This window comes from Perognathus longimembris, chromosome 5 (assembly GCF_023159225.1).
Source record: "Perognathus longimembris pacificus isolate PPM17 chromosome 5, ASM2315922v1, whole genome shotgun sequence".
Lineage (NCBI taxonomy): Eukaryota > Metazoa > Chordata > Mammalia > Rodentia > Heteromyidae > Perognathus > Perognathus longimembris.
Genome location: NC_063165.1, coordinates 3889331 through 3910744, shown reverse-complemented (window position 1 = coordinate 3910744; position 21414 = coordinate 3889331). Strand labels below are relative to the sequence as shown.

Sequence of the window (21414 nt, the reverse complement as noted above, 5' to 3'; positions counted from 1 at the left end):
CCGCGGTATTCCTCGCACTGCTGCGTTGCACGCGCCTTCCAGCGGACAACAACACTACTCGGCGGCCACGGAAGGCCACTTCTTTGCACGTGGGCAAGACTTGTGAAGAAAAAGGAGGTCCCAGGAAAGAGCGGAGACCGCGAGCGCCGGCTCACCCCGTTGGCGCCTGGGACTGGCGGCGTTGGTGGCCCGGGGCCTGCTCTGCAGGTCTACTCGTCCCCGCCGCAGTGGGCTGCTCACCACCGACGGTACTCCAAGCTAAGGAGGGTCTCCCTTGGTTCTTCTTCCCGGTTTCTTATTTTGTGTTCTATTGCTAATAGCTTCCTTTCTTATTCTATGCTAATGAGGCCACACCACAGTCACAGGGCCGGCTGAGGGGAGTGACCGGGGAAAGGGGACCCCAGAAGGCTGCTCCACAGCGAGGCAGGGGTGACTGGCAGGAGCCTTCCCACTTCCCTTGGTGTTCCCATTCCCTTTCACACACACACACACACTTTATTCATTTATTTACTTTGGTGCCAGTCCTGGGGCTCGCCCTCAAGGGCTGGGCGGTCCCTGAGCTGCTCTTGCTCAAGGCTGGCGCCCGGTCACTTGAGCCACACTCCACCTCCGCTGCTCCCGTCGCCCATACCTCTGGTTGCTTCCGTCCATGTCCGTCCGTCCACCGCGGGGCCTGTGTTCCTTGCCGCTCTGCACAAATACGTGCGTGTTCCTTGCTGCTCTGCACACGTATGTGCGTGTTCCTTGCCGCTCTGCACACGTACATGCGTGTTCCTTGCTGCTGTGCACACGTACGTGCGTGTTCCTTGCTGCTGTGCACACGTACGTGCGTGTTCCTTGCTGCTCTGCACACGTACGTGCGTGTTCCTTGCCGCTGTGCACACGTATGTGCGTGTTCCTTGCCGCTGTGCACATGTATGTGAGTGTTCCTTGCTGCTCTGCACACGTATGTGCGTGTTCCTTGCTGCTGTGCACACGTACGTGCGTGTTCCTTGCTGCTGTGCACACGTATGTGCGTGTTCCTTGCTGCTGTGCACACGTACGTGCGTGTTCCTTGCTGCTCTGCACACGCACGTGCGTGTTCCTTGCTGCTCTGCACACGTATGTGCGTGTTCCTTGCTGCTCTGCACACGTATGTGCGTGTTCCTTGCTGCTCTGCACACGCACGTGCGTCTCTTGCCCCAGGAGAATGCTTGGCTTCCCCCCCGGCACGGAACACCGTGAGTTTTAAAAGCACCAAGAACATGTGGGTTCACCTCGGAGCACCAAGGTGTGCTCTTCAGTCCTGGGGACCCCACCTGGGGCCGTACAAACCACCTTGGCCCCTCAGCCTTCCGGAGGGGCTTTGAGGCCGAGGATCCGTGTCCAGAGGGCTCCCCGGGCTCCGCGATGCTGGAAGAGCTCGCGTGGCACTGGGTTTGGGGTTTCTCAGCCGGGGTCACGTTTCCAGCGAGTACGCGGGAGCTGGGGGGAGTGGGGGCGGGGCCGACCTCAGATGCGAAGGGCCCTCCCCCCCCCCCCCGTCCCCCCGTTCCCCCCCCCCCCCGGCACGTTCAGTGGCTTTGTTTCCAGTCCGGGGGTTGGAACTCAGGGCCGCTCTGCTTCCTCGGCAGGCCGGTCGGCGGTGGACCGCGTGGCCGCGCCTCTAGTGGGGAGAGGAGGCCGCTCGCGGCTGCCCCCGCGCTGCCCCTGCGTGCAGCTCGAGCTCCGTGAGGACCAGGGCGGCGCTCCCAGCCGGTGGGCGGAGGACCAGCGCGCCCGTCCCGCGGCGGCAGGGAGCAGCGCCATCAAGAAGCCGTGACAATTACGCCTTTTATTTTGCTTTATAATTATCGTTGTCCCCCCGCCCCCCCCCCCCCCCCCCCGTCCCCAACACACACAGCAGTTCCGGCTGCGCCCGAGGGCGGGGACGGAGGAGGCTGCGCTCGCTCGGGGGTCACGTGTAGATGTTACTCTGGGTCTGGCTTGAGGTCAGTCTCTTCAGAACCTCGGTGCTTTGGGGCACAGCCTGAAGGAGAGACAGAGCCGTGGGGGTTTCGGGGGGAGGCAGTGTGTGCTCCCTCCCACCACTTCAAGCAGCCAAGGCCGCCTTTCTCCTCGGGGGAAGTGGGGGAAGGACGCCCCACCTCACTGAAATCCCCGCGGACTGCCCACCTCTCACCGCCGCCCCCCGCCTCCCCCAGGACCCCACATTTTGCCCTCTGCAGGATGCTCAGCACCTCCCTGGCACTCCTCTTGGCTGTGGAACCAACTCAGCCCTGGGGTACCCCTGGGGTGACCATGGCAGAGGCTCAAAGACAACTTGATAGCAACAGTCCAGAAAACCCACTGTAATGCGACAGAAACCAGGCCCTGGGCCAGGCTGAGCGCCCCGGGTCCCCCCCCCCCCAGAGCCGGGCCAGGCTGAGCGCCCCGGGTCCCCCCCCCCCAGAGCCGGGCCAGGCTGAGCGCCCCGGGTCCCCCCTCCACAGAGCCGGGCCAGGCTGAGCGCCCCGGGTCCCCCCCCCCCCCAGAGCCGGGCCAGGCTGAGCGCCCCGGGTCCCCCCCACACACACACAGAGCCGGGCCAGGCTGAGCGCCCCGGGTCCCCCCCCCCCCCCACAGAGCCGGGCCAGGCTGAGCGCCCCGGGTCCCCCCCCCCCCACAGAGCCGGGCCAGGCTGAGCGCCCCGGGTCCCCCCCCCCCCCCAGAGCCGGGCCAGGCTGAGCGCCCCGGGTCCCCCCCCCCCCACAGAGCCGGGCCAGGCTGAGCGCCCCGGGTCGCCCCCCGACAGAGCCGGGCCAGGCTGAGCGCCCCCGGGTCCCCCCTCCACAGAGCCGGGCCAGGCTGAGCGCCCCGGGTCCCCCCCCTCCACAGAGCCGGGCCAGGCTGAGCGCCCCGGGTCCCCCCTCCACAGAGCCGGGCCAGGCTGAGCGCCCCGGGTCCCCCCTCCACAGAGCCAGGCCAGGCTGAGCGCCCCGGGTCCCCCCCACACACACACAGAGCCGGGCCAGGCTGAGCGCCCCGGGTCCCCCCCCCCCACACACAGAGCCGGGCCAGGCTGAGCGCCCCGGGTCCCCCCCCCCCCACAGAGCCGGGCCAGGCTGAGCGCCCCGGGTCCCCCACACACACACAGAGCCAGGCCAGGCTGAGCGCCCCGGGTCCCCCACACAGAGCCGGGCCAGGCTGAGCGCCCCGGGTCCCCCCCTCCACAGAGCCGGGCCAGGCTGAGCGCCCCGGGTCCCCCCTCCACAGAGCCGGGCCAGGCTGAGCACCCCGGGTCCCCCCCACACACACACAGAGCCGGGCCAGGCTGAGCGCCCCGGGTCCCCCCTCCACAGAGCCGGGCCAGGCTGAGCGCCCCGGGTCCCCCCTCCACAGAGCCGGGCCAGGCTGAGCGCCCCGGGTCCCCCCACACACACACAGAGCCGGGCCAGGCTGAGCGCCCCGGGTCGCCCCCCCCTCCACAGAGCCGGGCCAGGCTGAGCGCCCCGGGTCCCCCCTCCACAGAGCCGGGCCAGGCTGAGCGCCCCGGGTCGCCCCCCCTCCACAGAGCCGGGCCAGGCTGAGCGCCCCGGGTCCCCCCCCCCACAGAGCCGGGCCAGGCTGAGCGCCCCGGGTCGCCCCCCCCTCCACAGAGCCGGGCCAGGCTGAGCGCCCCGGGTCGCCCCCCCCTCCACAGAGCCGGGCCAGGCCCGGCGGGGCGCCCGCCATTCCAGCACTCGCCAGGCAGCAAGCCCCACGGCAACCTAACCACTCCCAGCAACCGCTAATCCAAGTGAACTCAAAGCGTACCGTGACCAGGCCTGTAAAGCTCACGGACGACAGGACGGGCTTGAAAGCTTCCACCGTAACCATGTCCAGATTCATCACATCCGTGTAACACAAGTACAGAACCGCAGGGATTCTCCACACCTGACCGTAACTCAGCACTAGAACACACGAGGAGAAGGTCACCGCCGTCATCCAGGGCATGTGCGACTTTCAAGTTAACACGCTAAGCGCTACAGGCTGCTTTAAAAGGGCATCTCTGTGGCCTCGTTGGACCAAGGCGTTTACGCCATGTTAAACTAATTATAGTGAATCTTATTTTCAAACAAACTTGTTTTCCTAATAAGCCTTTGCAAATACTTTTGTATTTCCTGAACAGACAATTCTACAAAAATCAAAGCGCAAAATCTTACTAACTACAGTAACTGAAGTAAATTAGACACAAATAACATATATAAATAAGCGTATGTTGGGGCTGGGGATATGGCCTAGTGGCAAGAGTGCTTGCCTCGTGTACATGAAGCCCTGGGTTCGATTCCCCAGCACCACGTATATAGACAATGGCCAGAAGAGGCGCTGTGGCTCAAGAGGTAGAGTGCTAGCCTTGAGCAAAAAAAAAAAAAGAAGCAGCAGCAGCCAGGGATGGTGCTCAGGCCATGAGTCCAAGCCCAGGACTAGCAAAAATAAATAAATAAGCAAATGTATGTTACAAGCTATTTGGTCACTTCTTGTTCCAATAAATTTGATGAGGAAAAAAATTTTAAATAAAACAACAAAACACCATTCTGGTGCAGGCGTGCAGAGTACAGCTATGACTTCAGCACTCAGGAAGCTCAGACAAGAGGGTCTTGAGTTCAAGGTCAGCCTGGGCTATATAGCAAGTCTCAGGCTAGCCTCAGCAACACACAAGAATCTGTCTCAGAAAACAAAAATGTTTTACCTTAAAACAATACAAATAACAAATAATGGTATATTATGAAATATAAACTACTGAAAATAACTGGTGATCTATTTCTGACATGATGGCATTATATAATTAGTGATACAGTAAAAAAATACTGAACGCTTTAAAAAATATTAAAGCAACTACCAAGCTCCAAGCTCCAAAAATTTCTATGTTGATAAATTAACTTTCATACACCAGCAATTTTATACGTATCACTGGCCTGCACTTTGAGTTGCCACAGACCAAAAGGAAGCAGAGCAAGTCTGAAGGAATTACGAGACCTGCGCTGCTCCTGCCAGACACCTTGTTCCAGAAAACCAAATTGTCTTGTACAACACAGAGGATGAACGGCAAGGTACTGGTGTCTGTGCCGACGCCCTTCAGGCAGTGACCGCGATGGGGGCCAGTCGGCAGCGACCCACAGGGAAAGCACAAAACTCAGTACCACCTGCGGCAGGGAGGCCGTGCGCGATATTTGGTTGTTCCAGCAGTGAGCAGCAAGCAGGGTCTTTGAAGTGCCGTGTTTTTAGGGCTCTCAAGAAAGGAGTAGGAAGGCTGCCGGCAGATTCTGCGGTTTTGTAGTCGGTGACGTGTCGACATGTGAGAATAGTTATCTGCATGTTCTTCCTTGGAGAAGAGCCAAAAACCTAACACAAAATTGATGTCAGATTATACACACGGAATCTGGAGGGCCAGCTACGTATCGGGGTAGGATTGAGAGGATCGGTGTTCAAGGCCAGCCCAGACAGAAGTTAGCAGGATCCTAACTGGAAAGCATGCTGGGCGCTGGACCCGGTGGCCCGCACGCGTCATTCCAGCCCCGTGACGGGCAGAGGAGGAGCAGAGGGTGACCTGAGCCAGGCCAGGCCACAGGTCAGCGCAACCCCGGCATGGCCAACAAGCAGACGGGTGGGGTGCACCGCCGTGGCCCCGACACGGACGGGAGGAACCAGGTCCCAAGTCAGGCCCCGGCAAGGCACGGAACGGGAGAACCTACCTGAGAAATCGCTAAAGGGAGGACGGGGGTTTGGCACGGCCCAAGCGGTGAAGCACCTGCCCAATTAACAAGAGGCCGGACGTTCAAGCCGCGCTACCACTAAAAATAAACAAATAAATAAAAACCTGAGGGCTCGGAGGTGCGGCTCAAGCAGTGGAGCGCCTGCCTAGCCAGCAAAAAGCCCCTGGACGCCACACTCCAGCAGGGGGCGGGGGAGACACGGGACAGGACCCCCCCACAGTCAAGACAAATCAAATGAAATACAAGTCACGCACGGTAACACATGCCTGTCATCCCGACTCCGCTACACGGGAGATTAAATGTCAAGGCCAGCCCCGGGCAGCCATGAAAAGGCAGCCCAGTGCCCGGGAGGAGGCGGCGGCAGAGCGCCGCCCAAGGCCCTGAGCTCGGACTCGGGCGCTGATAGAACACGGAAAGGAACAGCGGCAAATCAACCCGTCACGCCGCTCAGAACGGGGCGCCGTGTGCGCCCGAGAAGCGGCAGGCTTGGCCGCCCCTGACCTGGGGGACCACGGGGCGGGACGAGTCACTTTCTTGTCTGGGACCTAAGGACGGTGCTACTCAGACCTGGAAGGCACAGGAAGCGCGGCCGTGCCGCCCAGGGTCTGCCGCCGAGCTCGGCCGCGGGGCCGGAGTCCAGCGCGGAGGGGCCGCCCGCCGCCGTGCCCGCTCCCCCCCCCAGCGGAGTCCGGCGACTCCTGCCTAGTTGGCGTTGTCAAGGACCACGCCGCCCACACGTCCCGGTCAGCGGGCCTCAGCACTGCCCTCCAGGGCGTGAAGCGTGTGGCTCCCACGTGGCTCCAAAGCGCTCTGGTTTCGTCGGTGGTGAGGCCTCCACTCGGGTCCTGGCGCTGTCCCTGAGTGTTTCTGCTCAAGGCTAATAATACTCTACCAATTTGAGCCACAGCGCCACTTGCGGTTTTCTGGTGGCTAATTGGAAGATGAGAATCTCATGGACTTTCCTGCCCCAATAGCTTCAAACCCAAATCCTCAGACCTCAGCCGCCGGCGCCCAGCCCTCCTCCCTTTAACAACATCGGTGGGGATGTAAACAAAGCAAGTAGCCAGCTTTTACTTGTTTTTTTTTTTAGTGATAAAGAGGTCTGAACCAAAGGCCTTGCACTTCGCAGGCAGGCAGGTAGGTGCTCTACCACTTGAGTCATGCCTCCAGTCTGGAAAGAGATTTTAGGTGACAGCATTTGCTTGAAAAATATATTTTTGAAGGTAAGAAAATGGCTACTGTCAGTAATAACAATAGAAGTGAAGGTTTTCGGTGAATTCCTATAACTTATACAATTATTTCCATTATAGCACAGCTTTGTAAAGAAATAGAAAAAAAGTTCACATTTGCAAGTCTACTACCAGATATGACCCGCTGAGGAAAACACCGTTACTTGAAGGCCCAATCCACTGCCCCTACAATACATATAGTCTGACGCCACAGTACTGGCGTCCGTAGACTGGACGGGATCCTCGCGATGATTTGGCTGACATAACCAAAACAGCAGGAGATTCAAAACCGGCACTAAGGAGAACAAGCCTAGAAGAGGTGCTTGTTTGTTCTACAGTTCAAAAACAGTAAAATATTTTTTATTTTAATAAAGTATTCTTGACACAACAAATCACCCATATGATTTTTCTTTCTGGCTGGTCCTGGGGCTTGAACTCAGAGCCTGGGCGCTGTCTACCACTTGAGGCGGAGCGCCACTTCTGGCTTTTCCTGACTAGTTCACTGGAGCTAAGAATCTCGTGGACTTGGCTGGGGATATGGCCTAGTGGCAAGAGTGCTTGCCTTGTATACATGAGGCCCTGGGTTCGATTCCCCAGCACCACATATACAGAAAACGGCCAGAAGTGGCGCTGTGGCTCAAGTGGCAGAGTGCTAGCCTTGAGCAAAAAGGAAGCCAGGGACAGTGCTCAGGCCCTGAGTCCAAGGCCCAGGACTGGCCAAAAAAAAAAAAAAAAAGAATCCCGCGGACTCTGCGGCCCGGCTGGCTCTGAGCCGCACTCCTCGGGTCTCAGCCTCCGGAGTAGCTGGGAGCCCAGGCGTGAGCCACCGGCGCCGGGCTTACAGTGCAGAGTGAATCAGCCAGTTCCTAACACATTCTGACCTTCCCCAGAAAAATGCATGTACCTAACTTTAAACATAAGATCACATATGCTTACAAGATCACTCTTCATTACGAGAAATGCATTTTCTAACTTTCGATAAATGTGTCTTACAAAGCCAACTATTTAAAAAATGTATGCATCAAATTTCTAATGAGTTTCATGTTAATATCAATGTTAAACTATGCCTGCGATGGAAGCGAAGATGTGGTCAGGGAGCAAGAGGCCTTGGGGCCCATTTCATTAACCAACATGGCTGAACACAAACAGGATAAACGTGTGCAGTGAAGATTTGATCACGACATGCTGAATATGTGAACTGAGCAATCACACTGTACTCATAAGCAATTTTGTGACTATTAAGAATCAGATGATGTGACTTATGTATCTGCATCTTATATATGCATGTGTGCATAATAAACATACTCACACACAGACACACATGTAACCAAAAAAAAATCTGTAAGCTACAATCCAAGATCTGAAAGGTTCCCAAATCCAAAGCCTTTCTGAGTCTATATAATAACACAGCGGGAAATTCCTTCAAGGCATTTAACAAACTGTATATGAAACATTAATTTGTGCTTAAATCTAGTTCTTAAAAGTGTCATTACAGGGCTGGGAATGTGGCTTAGTGGTAGAGTGCTCACCTAGCATGTATGAAGCCCTGGGTTCGATTCCTCACCACCCATGAACAGAAAAAGCTGGAAGTGGTGCTGTGGCTCAAGTGGTAGAGTGCTAACCTTGTGCAAAAGAAAGTCAGGGACAGTGCTCAGGCCCTGAGTCCTAGCCTTAGCCCTGGCAGAAAAAAAAAAGAATAAAAAAATGTCATTACAGCCAGGTGTAGGTGGCTCACGCCTGTAATCCTTGCTACACAGAAGGCTAAGATCTAAGGATCACAGTTCAAAGCCAGCCTGGGCAGGAAAGTCTATGAGACTCTTACCTCCAGTTAACCACCAGAAAATGGGAAGTGGCACTGTGGCTCAAGAGGTTGAGCACTAGCTTTGAGCTGAAGAACTCAGGGACAGCACCCAGGCCCAGAGGGCAAACCCCACGACTGACCAAAAAAAACAGTATCATTACATACACACAAATATTCCAAAACTAGACAATTTGAAACCCAAAGCAGTCTGGCTGCCAGCATTTCAGAGAACAAAACCTCAGCCTGACGTACACAGCTGCCCGTCCGTGCTGCCCGCTGAAAACCCTGCTGAGTTCAATCCCTGACTCGGCCGTGTGCTTCGCGGGCTCCTACCGTGGAGCTCCAGTGCTGGCGCAGTGTTCCCTCCCGTGAATGGAGACTCAACACCAGCCGTCGCAGTCTGGGCGTGGGGTGAGTGGTGGTGAGGGCCAGCCCTCCGCCTCTCCGCCCCCCCCCCCCGCCTGTACCCACTGCCCATGCCCTTGGCAGTGCAGTGTTGGCCTTCGAGGACCCATAACAGTGTTAGGTGGGCCAAGTTCTTTTATTTCCTATAGTCTATACGTAATCTCTACACTTGCATTAAAAAACAAAACAACACAAAATTCTTTCCTATGTAGTACCTGCCTACACGGGCTAAAGGAAGAAGGTACTGACCGCTGAGACGCAGCGACTCCCTGAGGTCTAAGCAACACAGCTTTGGGTCTCTTACCTTTTCCAGCCACTGATACTGCTGATCTTCAGCAACGTAGCAACGACACTGGCAGATGAGAACCTGGGAAGTCAAATCCCAGCACCTTTGTAAGTAGAATACAACGCACATACACTCTCAACCACCACCACATAGGTACCGTGTCAACAGCAATGAGCACTGCTACAGTCGGGGTCTGGAATGCCCCCCAAAGGCCCTGGTGTTCCTTACGTGTCCACCCCCCGACCCCAAATGGTGCCAAGTGCCTTGAGGTGACTGGGGTGCGACATTTAAGACATCGTAGGGGCCCACCCCCCACCCCCACACACACGTCTTCCTCCTCCTCACTTTGCTTCCTGGCCACGAGGTGAGTGCTTTCACTACCCACAGACTCCTGCTGTAACGTGAGGATCCTACCAGAAGCCTGACAACAAGAACCTTGCCTATGTGTTACAGCGGCAGGAAGGTGACTAACACGCACACACGTGGACAACACTCACTTTCCCAACTGTCACTGGCCTATAGATCCTCCTCTGAAATCTAAGGTAAGCTCTCACCGGAAGTGACTGTCGGAATAAAGAACACACTGAGAACACCCAGGAGACCTGGTACCCAGGCAAGTCCTGAAGGCCCACGTACCGAGGGATCCGACTTCAGCTGATAGAACACACAGAAAGCATCGGTGGGGGACAGATGTTGAGTGTCAGCTGTTCTGCACCACTCATTCCAGAGCTTGGTACAACCAACTTCTTCCCAGACTCCTGAGTTCATAACAAATGACGACACAAATGCTGTGAAGAAAAAATTCAGATACATGAGTGCTCAGCTCCTAGGCAGCAAAGGTGCACCCCAGGGATGCTAGAATCTCAGAGCCGAAGCAGCCGCTGGAGGCCACCTATGAAGACAACTTTGAAGGACAGGAGACAGAGGGCGGTAAGGAGTGAATGGCCACCATGCAAGGAAGACGATGTCACACCAGCACCGGTCCAGCAGGCTTGAACACACACTTCCTACTCTCTGACCAATGTTAGGCCAGTACAAGTTCATGTAAATTAGGGAAACATTATCTATCACACACTAATTACACTGTGCAAATACTCAGGGAACCTTAACATGGCAAGGGATCTTGAGTGGGGTTCCTGAATGCTCTACTCAAGAGCCTGTGAACCCTCTGAAGTTACAAAGACCCATGGACATACGTGTCTGTGGACAACGCTCTAACCTCTATACTCTTCTGTCTTCACGTACCAACCCAGACTATACACACCAAGAGCGAAGGAGTCAAGTTTGCACAATATTTGCAGAGATATTTAAATAAACCTCGGCACACTAGAAATAGCTCCTTGAACTAAAATTCACCAGCAAACGATGGGAATCTGCCTGGTTCTCATAACTGTCTCTATGGCCCGCTGACCACCTTCCCCAGAGGACCCCTCCTGGAAATCTCCTCCCTGAAGGAGATGATCAGATCCCTATCCTTGAGCTACTCTCAGCAAAACCCCACCCCGAGCTCACCTTATCTGAAAGTGCACCCTATGCTACAGGTGTGGGGACATCATAAATCCAAAACAGTAGTCCGAAAACCACACCCTAAAACTCCCACACTCCCTGGCTCCTTGTTTCTCCCACTCTGCTCAGTGTTACCTGCATTTTACCTTACCGACTGCGTTATTTCCGATAGCGATGATAAACTTGGAGCAGGGATGCTGTTCTAGCAGAGGAGCGTCCAGCGTCGTTTCCGTCTGTCTCCCCAGAAGCCGCACCTCCCTGCACAAGGAAGAGGAAACTAGGATTGAGGCGCGGCTGCGATGACCCGCGGGGGCTGGAACTGCGGCCGGGCGCCAGGGGCTCGCTCGGGCAGGAGGCTGAAAGCAGAATGGAGGATCGAAGCCAGCCAGGGCAGGGAACACCCACGAGGCTCTGATCGCCAATGAACCACGAGCAGCAAAGCGCGATAATACAGAAAATAACAACAACAACAACAATAATAATAATAATCTCAGAGACGTTCAAGTCCCAGGCCCGGCACAAGGGGATCTTGCCGGCTCCGGCCTCAGGTGGTAACTGAGCCGAGCGTGGAAGAGGGGCCCCCCTGAACCCCCCCACAACGTGTCGGCCCGCGCCCCGAGTCCCGGCCAGGCCCGGGGGGACCCCGCGGGGCTGAGCCCTCGGCCCCCAGCTCCCGGCCCCGCCGGCCCCGCCGGCCCCCCGCCCCAGCTCGCGCGCCCCGGCGGGGTGGGTGGGCTTTCCCGGCCCGCGGCCCGACCTCTTCCGCGCCAGCTGCCGCCGGACCTCCGTGTCCTCCGGCGTCTCCCTCGCTTCCCCGTCCTCCTCCTCCTCCTCGTCCTCCGTCCCGGCTCGGCAAGGAGCGCGAACCACCTCTCCAAAGAACGTGGCCGCCATGACCACCTCGGCACTGCGCGTGCGCCGCGACGCTCGGCCACGCCCCCTGCGCGGCCCGGCGCCTGGCCACGCCCCCGCGCGGACGCCTCCGGCGCCTGGCCACGCCCCCCAACACGCACACGCCGTCCCCGGGGGCGTGGCCACGCTCCGGTGCCACCCTGCCCCTCCGCCGCTCCGTCCTCGTGCCCCGGATCCCCAGCCTGACTGGGGGGGGGGGGAGGCGGACGGGGCCTCCACCCCTCCCCAGGCTCAGCGCACCCCGCAGGCCCAGCTGCACGCCCTGACCGCCCGCCCGCCCGCCCGCCGGGTGTGTCACACGAGAGCGGGAAGAAACACAGTGCTGCGCCGAGTTGTAAACATGGGAGCTTTACTGTCGCACAGGACCTCACATCTCAAAAGCTGACGATTGTCGAGCTGAGCTGAACTCATTTCCATGAGAATGCAAAAATAGGCTTTTTTTTCTTTAAACCTGGCCACTTATATAATACAAAAATGTGTTCCAAATAACCTTTCATGGATAATTATGTGATTCTTTTTTTCTTTCCAATCTAGAGGAGGACAACTGTAATGTCACTTAACTGAAACCAACTATCCAATGTGGCAACGAGAAATAAGGACCATATCCGAGTCCTAACTGTACTGTTCTGGAAAGGATAGCGTTGCTACTTCCTGGAGCCATTGATCACAGAACTAAGTAAGTACTGGGGCCGGAGGGAGCCTCTTGTGAGATTAACAAACTACAAAAATACACCTCGAAATTGCTAAGAGCGTCATGTTTTAAGGTATAATGGGCAAACTGGTTCCCCCCCCTTCTCCAGCAACGAAAGTATTAAACACATTTAAATAAAACCACATTGGGTAGCCAGAAAGAGCTAACGGTAAACTTTGGGGTCTTGCTAACAGTAAGAATGACCTACAAGATTACCAACATGGCATTTTAGAACATGGGGGTTCCAGATTAATTGGCCTAACGGGCCAAGTGAAATGCAGAACAACGTTTGAGCATCCCTTAGTCTTTGTCCTTTTGTCAAGTGATGTTCAGTTTGATTTCCCCACTGAATTATGAAACATCTTTTCTGAAAACGACTAAAATTACTGTAGAGTAGTGGGGATGACGCACGTGCCAATGTTGTACATGCTGCATACATTTCAGAGAACAGTTCGACAAGAATGTTAAGTTTTAAACAAATGCTTGTTTCGTGCAGTTACAACAAATTCAGGCCACGCATTTTTAGAAAGCAAACATGTTAAAACTAAACACCAAACCATAAAAAGGGATCCCAGTATAGAAGGCTGACAATAAAATCTCAGACTGTGACAGAAATTAGCCCTGACATTACAAATTATAAATTCTAAGCTTAAATTCATCACACTAAAATCATAGAAGTTTTTTCAAAAGCCTTCATTGAGACTTAAATATTTTCATTTTATGGTATTTGAGCATCCTCAAACACATTATAACTTACATGTCCAATTAGGAATTTTTGTGAAATTTGAGACTGGAAATAAATTTAAGCATTCCATTAATGCTCAAAAATTCAGCCCCAAGCACCTAAAAATAATAGCAGTTTATTAGGATTTCCCTCCCTCATCTTTACTAATAACAAAGTTGGACAGCAGTACTTAGAGTTAAAGTATACTCCATAAAGAGCAAAGAAGATACACTGTAGGTTAGAATATTGTTTGCCCTTAAAAACAAAAGCAAAAGGCTTTTTAGACAGACATGCAACAAAAAAATGAATTTCTCAAGTAGTCTAGACATTTTGGTCCATTTGTATAGCCAAAAATATTGCATTACTCTTAGTGAAAGAAAAATAGAAACCCCTAGATTTCTATATTTTACTGGTTCTGATTTTACACATGCAAATAATAATACTCACAGATATTTTTTAATGGGAAAACAACTTGCTTGAGACAATTTTTCCAGTAGCATCTTACGTTAAAAATGATTTGACAGTACATTCACAGATCACACTCGGTGATCTTAATTTTAACAAAAAAACTATTAACAACAAATTAAACCCCATTCCTAATCCTATCAAAGGTCACAATGAAAGAGGCATGGACATGCTGCCATGGCTGTTTGTTGTGATAAGACCATAATACATTTGCTCAGAGTTCTAACCTTTAAGGTGCTGCAGAGCTACATAATAGGATTACAGGTTATCACCTAAAAATAGGACTGTTTTGATCTGGTTATATTTTTATTTTGACTAAGACTAATTAAGCCTGTCTTAATTTTTGCTGCTACATGAAAGGAAGTGGAACAATCACATTCATAGCTCTCGTAGAAAAATATATTCCCTGAATTCCACATACCAAATGGACATTCAATGTGAATCTCAATGTTAGGAACAAAATAAGCCATTACGTGGCGCAATCAAACTCTTGTCTGCTGTGAAACTGAGTCACACCCCCAAGCAGCCACTACCCCGGGTGCTTTTCACTTGCTTCTGACCTTTGGGATATGAATTACAGCCTGGCAGCACCACAGAGGTTCCTGGGACCCCCTGGAAATGTGCCTAATTCTATGTCCCTTTAACTTCAGCAATGACACCAGTCACAGTGGTCAGAATGTGTAGACTCCAAAGAAAGCCCTTAAAATGAGCATCAGACTGAGATTTTGACGTTTTTCCCCCAGTCTTGGAAAGCTGTCTTTCCTACACACCCTGTACATTTCACATTTCCTTCCTCTGAAGAAAGCAAGCATCGGGAGATTTCCTCCAGGTCTGTCAAAGTAAAGCAGTCCTGTGAGAGACAGGCCTCTGCCTGCTTTTTCCTCCACATTCCGCTTCCCTCCTCAGAACTCCCTGCACTTCCATCTGCCCCGGGCTGACTGTGACCCCCCCCAGAATGGGTGTTGGAAAGTTCCTCAGAAGACCTCCTGGGGGATGGACCTCGGGCTGCCAGCAGAACACTGCGGGTTTCCTTGAGGCTCCATCACCGAAAGCATTTCAGCATTCTCACAGTCACGATTGTGCTTGTTCTTTCCAGGATCTGAACCGCCTAAAATAAAGCATTTTGCTACTAATGTCTTCTAGCTCTTTTTCACTCTCGGAATGTATGGTTGTATCATCCTCTTTATAAACATTCAGTAATTTCCTCTTAGCGGCAGCAGAAGCGTTTCGCTGGGGCCGTTTTCTGCTACTCTTCCTAATCCAGACATTTTCTGCTCCTGAAATGGTCTCTCTTAGGTTACTCATTATCCTTATCTTATTTGCAGCAACAGCAGCGCATCTGCGGGGAACTCTCCCAGGCAGCACATTGGCTTTCAGAGTCTCACTAGGTTTTTGCACTACATCCGTCAGGTGATGCGGACATGTTCTCATGTTTGTATGGGGTTCTCTGTCTCTAGGAACAGATTCTGAAAAATGAGTGAAAGGTCACGTAAATGCAAAAATCTTGTAACGCAAGATTTTCCTCAACAACACTTTACAGTCCAGTTAAAAACAAATGCTAGGGGCTGGAAGATGGCCAAGTGGCAAGAGTGCTTATCTCGTATACATGAAGCCCTGGGTTCGATTCCCCAGCACCACATATATAGGAAACGGCCAGAAGTGGCGCTGTGGCTCAAGTGGCAGAGTGCTAGCCTTGAGCAAAAAGAAGCCAGGGACAGTGCTCAGGCCCTGAGTCCAAAGCCCAGGACTGGGCAAAAAAGAAAAAAAAATGCTAATGTCGTTTTGACACTTAGCTTTTGGTTTCCTTCCCTGCTGCCTGAGATTTGCTGCCACTTAACACAGTAACAGACTTTACACCAGAAAGACTCTCACCTAACAAGTATTTGAAAAAAAAAACAAAACTCCTTTTTAAAAACAAGACCATGTATGTTTTAAACTTTTGGTGTAAATTCTAGTCTACCTTCAAACTACTCTGAAACACTGTCAGTGAGCTGCGATCTTCCTAGAAGGAAGATTATGCGTGACTGCAATGACAGCACACCTGTTCTGAGAGATACTAAAGTCATCACATACAAGACTAGCATTTCCTTTATTCGAAAAATTAGCAACTAATTGATTCTATACATTATCAATTTTTTTTTCCAACAGTGGAACACCTTTTTGCTCAAAGCAACATTCCTCCAGCTTCAAGTCTCGAGCTAAAAAGTATTTCTTTGGCACTTTTAAGCACCTAATATCTATTAATGAGGTACACACTACTCTGGATGGAAATGTGACCACAGGATCTATCCAATTCATTCGTTGGACTTCCTCTAACATACAAAAGACTTCTCCCACAACTGCTTGCGCCCCTTCCCTGCCATCCCCTCTGCTGGCCCGTGTGGCTCCCGGGCTTTTTGGGGGGTATCTAAGGATCCTGGAGGCGGCGCCCAGCTGAGCTTCACGACACAGCTCCACGGAGCGACTGCTCGCCTCCTTGCAAGAGGACAAGGGCTTTGAGCGCAGCATTTTACCTCTCACAGTAGTTCTTAGCCATTTTAATTTTGTGAATTGTGTTGAGAAAATCAACCCCATGTCCAAAATGTACACATCAACTTGATGCTGGATAAACATTGTCAATAGGATCCAAAAGTGACATTTTAAAGTAACAGAGCACAATTAGGGTGAAGGGTTGGTTACAAGGGCATCCTGGTTCTGTCAGCTGCGTCCAGCAGTGCATTAGCGAGAATCACAGCTGACTTAAGGCTTCAGACCCACAATACCCTATCTAGTTGGATAGTACAGTATTGCTAAAGCCCTGTTGTTACCAAGTGGCAAGTCACAGCAGGTCTTTACGTGAGCGATGACTGAGGTGTGGTAACTATACTGACCACTTAAGGAATAAATGAAAAATAGGTTTAAATTTTTTTTTAAGGAAACCTTAAAGAGCTATGTCCAGAGGAAAAATGTGAGAGAACTATTTTGTATACGGCAACTCCAACTTGATAAAATCACTAAGTTCTGAGAGGATTAACCTGGGAATCTCACAGCCGATGTCTTAAAAGCCAACTGAGAGATGTAACCATGTGGGGATTTTAAAAAAAAATCAATTTATACTGAGTTCTTGAGCCAGTACTGGAGGTTTAACTCAGGGCCTCGTAGTCTCGCGTGGCTTTTTAACATGAAGCTACCACATTACCGATTGGGCCATACTTCCACTTCCAGCTTTCTGAGTCGCAGGGACTCTTCTGCCCCAGGCTGGCCCTGAACCACAATCTTCACATCTCAACATCCTGGGTGGCTAGGATTACAGATATGAGCCACCAGCACCTGGTAAGGCAATGTTTTGTGAGTTATGGGTTTTTTTGGGGGGGGGAGGGGAGGTTGGTTATAGGACTTGAACTCTAGGCCCGGGTGCTGTCCCTGGGCTCTTCAGCTCAAGACTAGTGCTCTACCACTTGAGCCACAGCACCACTTCTGGTTTTCTGGTGGTTAATTGGGACATAACTGTCTCATGGCCTTTCCTGCCGGGGCTGGCTTTGAACCGTGATCCTCAACTCTCAGCCTCCTGAGTAGCTAGGATTACAGGCGTGAGCCACCTGTGCCTGACAGGCGATGTTCTTAAATGCATATTTGTGTTAATTGTTACAGAACCTGATCAACTATAAAGTGCTTTGCTATCCTTGAGAAAGGTGCAATTTTAAAAAAGACACAGAGAAGTTGAATGTGTGGACAAGGTTAAGGACCCTGGGGGCCGTTGCTCTATTAATACATGCGTGATGTTCACTGCTTCAGTGTGACTCCCCAAGTCCTACTGTTCACCTAGGGTCTTCGATCAGACCTGTCCTGGAGTCCCATCTTTTGGAGGAATAGAGGCCCTGATACTCTCTTGAAACTGGCTCCCCACGTGGGCCAAGACACAGCAGTAAGCAGAACAGGTTCCCACTGAAGCAGTAAGGCAGGCTTGTCCCTGGGTGACATTAAATTATAACTCATCCCTGTGTGCGCTCTCAGTGGTCTATGAACAACGTTCACCGCGGACAATACTAACCTACAATGCAGTTGCCTCGTTTCCACATTTTATGGATCTTAAAAAAATATTCTAAATGTAACCATTCCAAAGTCAATAACACATCATCACATTATAAAAATTTAACCTAGTCAGCAGCTTTCCGGTGATGCATTTAAAATGAATCAAGTGGGGAGAAAGTGCCTACCTTAGAGTGAAAATACCTTTGACTATTCTGTGAGCCACTGTGAGTACTGACATGACTGGCCAGCGTGACTGGTGGATAAAACCCACTTCCTCCCTCAGCGTCCTCCAGAGGCGGCGGGGTCGCCCTCTGCCTCACAAAGCAGCTTGCGCTCCGTTACCGGTGACTCTGCCCTTCGCAGGCCAGGATCCCGCAGGCAGAAGAGGCCCTGGAGAAGCCGGCGGAAGGCTGTGTGGTGCAGAAGCTGAGCACTGCAGCCTCACCGCAAGACCACAGGCTTACTTCTGACACTTTATCTGGCCAACATTTTGTCATGCTGAAATGGTCCCTATTTTTGTTGGTCCTGGGGCTTGAACTCAGGGCCTGGGCACTGTCTCTGCACGTCTTTGACTCAAGGCTAGCGCTCTACCCCTTGAGCCACCGCGCCACTTCCAGCTTTTTCTGTAATTGGAAGTAACAGTCTCATGGATTGTCCTGCCTGAGCTGGCTCTGAACTGCGATCCTCAGATCTCAGCCTCCTGAGTAGTTAGGATGACAGGTAGGAGTTAGAAGTCTCTCAGCACACTATTGGCAGACAATTCACACGCCCTTTTTACAGCTTTGCAAACCTTTAGTCTGCGTGCCAGGGGGGAGAACTCACCACCAAAACAGAGCCAGGGAACTACTCAGGACAGAAGACAGAAGCCAACAAAAAGAAGAGTAACCATACACCCCACACACCCATCTATCTGTCCCATTTATCTTTTGTCTTTTGCTTAAGATGACAGCTACATGTATTAACTGGAACTGGCTTCTGAACGAGTTAGAACATTAGAAACCTCAACTGCCTAGCGTTCAAGGGGCTGGGTTCCACCCATAGCTCTGCAGAATGTAACCAACAATGCTTTTTAAAATCCTACAGAGGTGGGGGGGGGGGGGCAGCCACAGGAGTTCACAGCTGCAAGTTGGGAGGCAGAGATGCAGAGGACTGTGATTCCAGACCAAACCCAGAAAAGAAAGTTGCTGAAGCCATCTCAACCAGCAAGTAGGGCATGGTGGCACGTGCCTGTGACCCAATGACACAGAAGGCTGTGAACAGCAGGATCACAGTCTAAGGCTCATAGCAGGGAGAGGGAGAGAGAGGGAGGGAGAGAGACAGAGATGGGGGGGGGGGTGCAACCTGAGAAGTAACTAAACAAAAAATGGGCTGCAAGCTTGGCTCAAATGGTAGAGCATTTTGCCTAATAAGTTGAAAGCTCTGTTAATACACCGGCAAAAGAAAGCGGGGGGGGGGGAGGGGGACGGGACGGGACTTCATGTTGAAGTGGAAAAAGAATCATTTTGCCTTTCTGGATGGGACCCTATAAAAGATACTGCTAGGATCCTGCATGTGAACTAAATGAGGGGGTACAGCCTATGGTCTGGCCCATATGTTAAAAACTAAACATTGCTTTAGCTTTTCTTTTCTTTTTCTTTTGCCAGTCCTGGGCCTGAGCACTGTCCCTGAGCTGCTTTTGCTCAAGGCTAGCACTCAACCACTTGAGCCCCAGCGCCACTTCTGGCTTTTTCTGTGTATGTGGTGCTGAGCAATCCCACCCAGGGCTTCATGCATGCTAGGTGAGCACTCTACCACCAAGCCACATTCCCAGCCCCAAGATTCCTTCAACTTTTAACCACATTTTAATCAAAACAAGTAATGGGAAGCCTGCTGGAGTCCATATAGCCTGGAGCTGATCTCGTTTGTCAATTACCTTCTCCTGAGCATCCCAAACTCTCACTATAACAAATGGAAAACACTTACCTTAAAATTGACTTAAAAGTTAAAATATAACCAGAAGTACACTGAAGCACTGGCAATTAAATCCAATGACTCTATCGGCCTTGCCATCGTTGGGAGGGATAGTCTGCTGTCATTTACATTCAGCCAGAGATGATGACTGAAGATTTGTAGGGTCCAAATATAGCGAGACCCCCACCCCCACCCTCTGACATCAAGCCCAGAAAGGCAACAGCGAGAGGACCCCAATTCAAACTTGATATACTCCTACTACATCTATGTATCAGAGAACAGCTCTGCAGATTAGAGATTTAATTTTTTTTTAAAAAATCTCAATTTAAGACTGCCCAGGTATCCCCTTAGACAGCCTTCTACTTTAAGAGCTTTCAAAAGTTGCTTAAAATGTAAGGAAACAGTCCCCAGCATGCCAGTCTTTACTGCCCCATCCTTTCCATTAATTCACAATTTGGCTACAAATGAGATTAACATTTGCTGGTTGCATTCTGGTTTTCCCCATGCTGTCCCACGTTCTCCCTTGTTTGGACCAGTTTTGATTTTTGTCTTTATGGTTCCAAATATCAGGATATATTGTCAAGCTATAAATCTCATAGTGTTTCTCCTTTATCATGTCCTGGTACCTAGGAGCAAGAGTTGCGAGGGCCATGACTGAATAGCAACACTCAGTGAAAAGCACTTCACAATGTTCTGTTGGAATAATGAACTAAAATTTCTCTAAAATGGGATGGCTGTGAGGCACCTGATAAAAGTACACATCGTGACTTTCTACTAATGACAAGATTGGAGCTGTTTATTTCAGCTATAAAAGGACAAAACACAAAGACCAGTGTCTAGCAGTTCAAGTTATTTTAAAGAACCAACATGAGAGTGGAAAACAAAAAACACTGCATGCCCCCGTGACCAATGCTTTTGCATTCTGCTGACACAAACCTTTCAGTTCCTTCAGCTGACATAATCATTCAACTTGTACTGATAGAAGACTCAAATCACTTTTTTTTTTGGGGGGGGGGGGAGGTTTGGGGGCCAGCCCTAGGGGCTTGAACTGAGGGACTGGGCACTGACCCTGAGCTTTTTCACTTAAGTCTAGCTCTCTACCTCTCGAGCCACAGTTCCACTTCCAGTTCTTTTTAGTGGTTAATTGGAGATAAAAATGTCACTGACTTTCCTACCCAGGCTGGCTTTGAACCAAAACCTTCAAATCTCAGCTCCTGAGTAGCTAGGACTATAGGCGTGAGCCACTGATAATTTTGTAACGGCGCATAATAAAGACAAAAAAATTCTGTGTTGATTGTTCTATGGTGGGCGGGGGGGGGAAGGCTAATAAGAGGTACTAGGAGGGGCTGGGGATATAGCCTAGTGGCAAGAGTGCCTGCCTCGGATACACGAGGCCCTAGGTTCGATTCCCCAGCACCACATATACAGAAAACGGCCCGAAGCGGCGCTGTGGCTCAAGTGGCAGAGTGCTAGCCTTGAGCGGGAAGAAGCCAGGGACAGTGCTCAGGCCCTGAGTCCAAGGCCCAGGACTGGCCAAAAAAAAAAAAAAAAAAAGAGGTACTAGGAGTGAATGCAATGTATACCCAGTTTCCTCATAAAGAACTTTTAGATCTGGTTATCTTATCTATTCATACAAAGAACTCTGGAAAGTGATACTCTCAGTATTCTTTATGGGTTGGGTGAATAAGCCTCCTTTTCCCATTTGCACTTCTGGGTTTTG

General features: G+C 51.7%; 2 protein-coding genes across 4 annotated transcripts in view; both read right to left on the bottom strand.

The window, feature by feature from the left end:
• Window positions 1-1841: 1841 nt before the first annotated feature.
• Psmg1 (proteasome assembly chaperone 1) lies at window positions 1842-11840 on the bottom strand. 2 transcript variants are annotated; one of them, XM_048346224.1, is made up of 7 exons: window positions 11699-11840; window positions 11093-11199; window positions 10072-10223; window positions 9454-9516; window positions 5145-5343; window positions 3829-3911; window positions 1842-2008 (listed from the first exon to the last, which is right to left on the bottom strand). In XM_048346224.1, exons 1-7 carry the CDS (start codon window positions 11833-11835, stop codon window positions 1937-1939), a joined length of 813 nt encoding a protein of 270 aa, XP_048202181.1. In that variant the 5' UTR covers window positions 11836-11840; the 3' UTR covers window positions 1842-1936. The 2 variants fall into 2 exon arrangements, with proteins under 2 accessions (XP_048202181.1, XP_048202180.1); XM_048346223.1 differs by having other exon boundaries at window positions 1843-2008; window positions 3775-3911.
• Window positions 11841-14722: 2882 nt separating this feature from the next.
• The window catches only part of Brwd1 (bromodomain and WD repeat domain containing 1), a 95171-nt gene continuing 88479 nt past the window's right edge, over window positions 14723-21414 (bottom strand). For both annotated transcript variants that reach the window (XM_048346220.1, XM_048346222.1), the window contains one exon: window positions 14723-15199. In XM_048346220.1, coding sequence (XP_048202177.1) covers window positions 14805-15199 — 395 coding nt within the window. In that variant the 3' untranslated portion in view covers window positions 14723-14804. The remainder of the gene's footprint in view (window positions 15200-21414) is intronic.

Coding starts and splice junctions, on each gene's coding strand:
- Psmg1 (XM_048346223.1), bottom strand. CDS start 11,835: ATGGCGGCCACGTTCTTTGGAGAGGTGGTTCGCGCTCCTTGCCGAGCC. Junction 5,344..9,453: donor AGTATCAGTGGCTGGAAAAG/GTAAGAGACCCA, acceptor ATTTTGTGTTAG/GTTTTTGGCTCTTCTCCAAG. Junction 2,009..3,774: donor GCTTTACAGGCCTGGTCACG/GTACGCTTTGAG, acceptor TCTCTCCTTCAG/GCTGTGCCCCAAAGCACCGA.